General features: G+C 43.7%; 1 protein-coding gene across 1 annotated transcript; it reads right to left on the bottom strand.

The window, feature by feature from the left end:
* Nucleotides 1-231: 231 nt before the first annotated feature.
* Nucleotides 232-2,367, bottom strand: LOC120683042. The gene is made up of 3 exons (XM_039965054.1): nucleotides 2,285-2,367; nucleotides 917-1,706; nucleotides 232-821 (listed from the first exon to the last, which is right to left on the bottom strand). Coding segments are annotated over exons 2-3 (744 nt in total). The 5' UTR covers nucleotides 1,659-1,706; nucleotides 2,285-2,367; the 3' UTR covers nucleotides 232-819.
* Nucleotides 2,368-2,594: the final 227 nt, after the last annotated feature.

Here is a 2,594-nt window from a genome sequence, read left to right as displayed (position 1 = left end):
CGTGTGTGGTGTGTTTGTTGTGGCAGTATGCGAGAGTTTATGTATGTGCATCCATGTCTTTTGCTATATCAGCTTTTTTTTCCACTTCTGGTCGCTGTTTCCAGCGGAATGGAAATATAAAGCTGAGGTTTGATATAATGAGATGTTTTGCGATTTATTGGGTGTCAGGGTAAACAGAATTTCGCGAGAAATATAAAACACCATAATCAATATAAAGTAGCACTTCCATAGCTGAATTCCGTGTAGCAGTACACGCAGCATAGAGTTCAGCAATAACGATACAGGTTCATTCATAAATTGGTTGCCCCATCCAACAGGTACAGCTGTGACGATGAGACAATATGCGCTACTGCTGACTCGCGCGGGCTATGCAGTGCAGCTCTAATAGCAGTTTCCTTCAGGTAAACACACACAAAGGTGAAACCAGTCTGGAGACTTGAGCAGCTTGTTGTCCAGCGTTACCTTCAGGTGAGGAGGCCGTTGAGGGACCGGGCTGTAGGATGAAGCACATGATTCCAAAGTTGGTTTCTAAAGCTTTGTGTGCAAAGTCGATGTGAACCTCTAAACCATATTTTGCCTTGGTGCTGTAGGCGGTGTGTCATGGTGGAACACCCAAAAAGAATGCTGTTGCCGGTGTTGCAAATGGCAACTGCCCAAAAAATGATGTTGCATAGTCAGTCATGCTAAACAGTGAAGCACGCAAAAGAAATCATCGGCAGGTGGAGAGGTCGTCGCCATCTCTGTGGCTCTAAGCCAGAGGTACTAAGAGGTACTAATAGTAGTAGGCGGGTATATACAATGGTCAGAATATCCACCTCCTTCTGCAAGGACAATTAAAGTGATCATTGATTAGGTAAGCGCGCAGGCACTGCTTAACTATATAAACAGATGCTGTAGCAGAAATTCAATAACGTACAGTATGGAGTGGCGGTGTGCTTGGTTTCATAGATGATTGCATCACGCAGGATCTTCAGGAGAGCCAAAGCAAGCTGATCAATGCGAGATGGATCTGTTTTGCTACCGTTGTAGATGAATCCAGTGTCACTGTATTTAGAGATGGTCTGATCAGTGTCGACCTTTGTGAGTGGCAGCAAATCACCAAAACTGTCACAGATACCAGCTATCCCATGTATCATGCTATTGTAGCGCTGTTTCTGAGTATTACGGTCTTTAAGCAGATTGCTAACTTCCTCTTGCAGGATCTCATAGAAGAAGTCATTGTTGAGCTGGTCTTGTTTCTTCTTGATGAAAGTTTCACTCAGACCATTGACCTTGACATATGTGTTCTGTTTGTTGCTTTGAACAGCAGCAAGCGCGGCATCGCGTTCCAAAACCAGACGAACCACTTTGTCCTGCATGGCCCCACAGAAAAACTTGCTTGCATCCAGTTCTTCTTGTTTCATTTTCAGCACACTATGACTGAAGTCATCGATGGTGACATCTCTAGCGTTACAATAGTAATTTAGGACTGCTTGGCATGCACTTTCATCAGCTTCATTTTGAGAGGGTTGTGGACTACCAAAGATGACAGCCGTTGAATCTGCTCCGGGCTTGTTCCCGCATGGGAGATCAACATCCATCCATGCTGTTTCCATGTGGAGGCCTTGCAAGGCTGAGTCATAGCCTGAGCCATGCACTTTGAGTTTCAGAGTATCCATAACCTGGCTGAGGATGTGACGTCAAGAGACATGAACACTGTCGTGCATCTGCATTAACAGTATACCAAATTTGTTTCAGTTCCTGTTTTTGTTTGCAGTGTGCAATCATGAGACACTGAAGTTTGTGTGTATTGGCATTCAGATTGGTGTGCTGTAAAAGAGTGGAATGGAAGGGCATTTGTCACACGGCACTGTCAGCATGTTCATAAAAATCCTGCTTACAACGGTCTTTCGCACCAGAGCATGTTTGAATCAGGGATAAAATAGATCCTGATCGTGAACAAATACAATTGCTTACCGGAAAAAAAACTGGGCTATAAGATTGCGCAGGCAGCATGTGGAATTAAGGCGATCTATTGCTGCAAGCATTGTCTACCAAATATCATATTGAGGCGGCAAAAGAAAGTTTTCGTGCTATCTTTCCTGATCAGAAACAGTTATGAATCTTTGTTATTAAAAAAGAACCGGGCTGTAAAGACTGCGCATGTACCGTGGTCAAATAAATACTCTATGGCAATCTATTGCTGCTACAGTTGTGTAAAAAAGATTAGAATAGGGTGGGAACAAAAAGGTTTCAGAGACACGTTCAAATTTGGCTGGATTTAATAGAGGAGATGGGTGCACACCTTAGGCCTGATGATGACTGGCGAGCTGAAGAGAGAATCATCAGAGAGATGAAGAGGCGATTTTCCATCAACCCAGCAAAAACGATCCTAGCAAAACTATATAGATGAGTCAAGACGCTTTGCTTAGTTAGAGCTGCAGCAGATCTAAGGTTTTGGGGAATTGGAAATAATTGTATTACCTTTTTTTTCTCTCCACAGGTTCAGCAAAAGAAGGAGACTTGGGGCTGCTGTTGGTATGGTTGATGAATCCATCTGCTCCCATGTTGTGCTCCAGTCTGCAATAAGTACTGGGTGGTCTATCTCTGTCTTC

This window comes from Panicum virgatum, chromosome 7N, assembly GCF_016808335.1.
Source record: "Panicum virgatum strain AP13 chromosome 7N, P.virgatum_v5, whole genome shotgun sequence".
Taxonomy (NCBI): domain Eukaryota; kingdom Viridiplantae; phylum Streptophyta; class Magnoliopsida; order Poales; family Poaceae; genus Panicum; species Panicum virgatum.
This window is presented reverse-complemented; position numbering and strand designations above follow the sequence as displayed.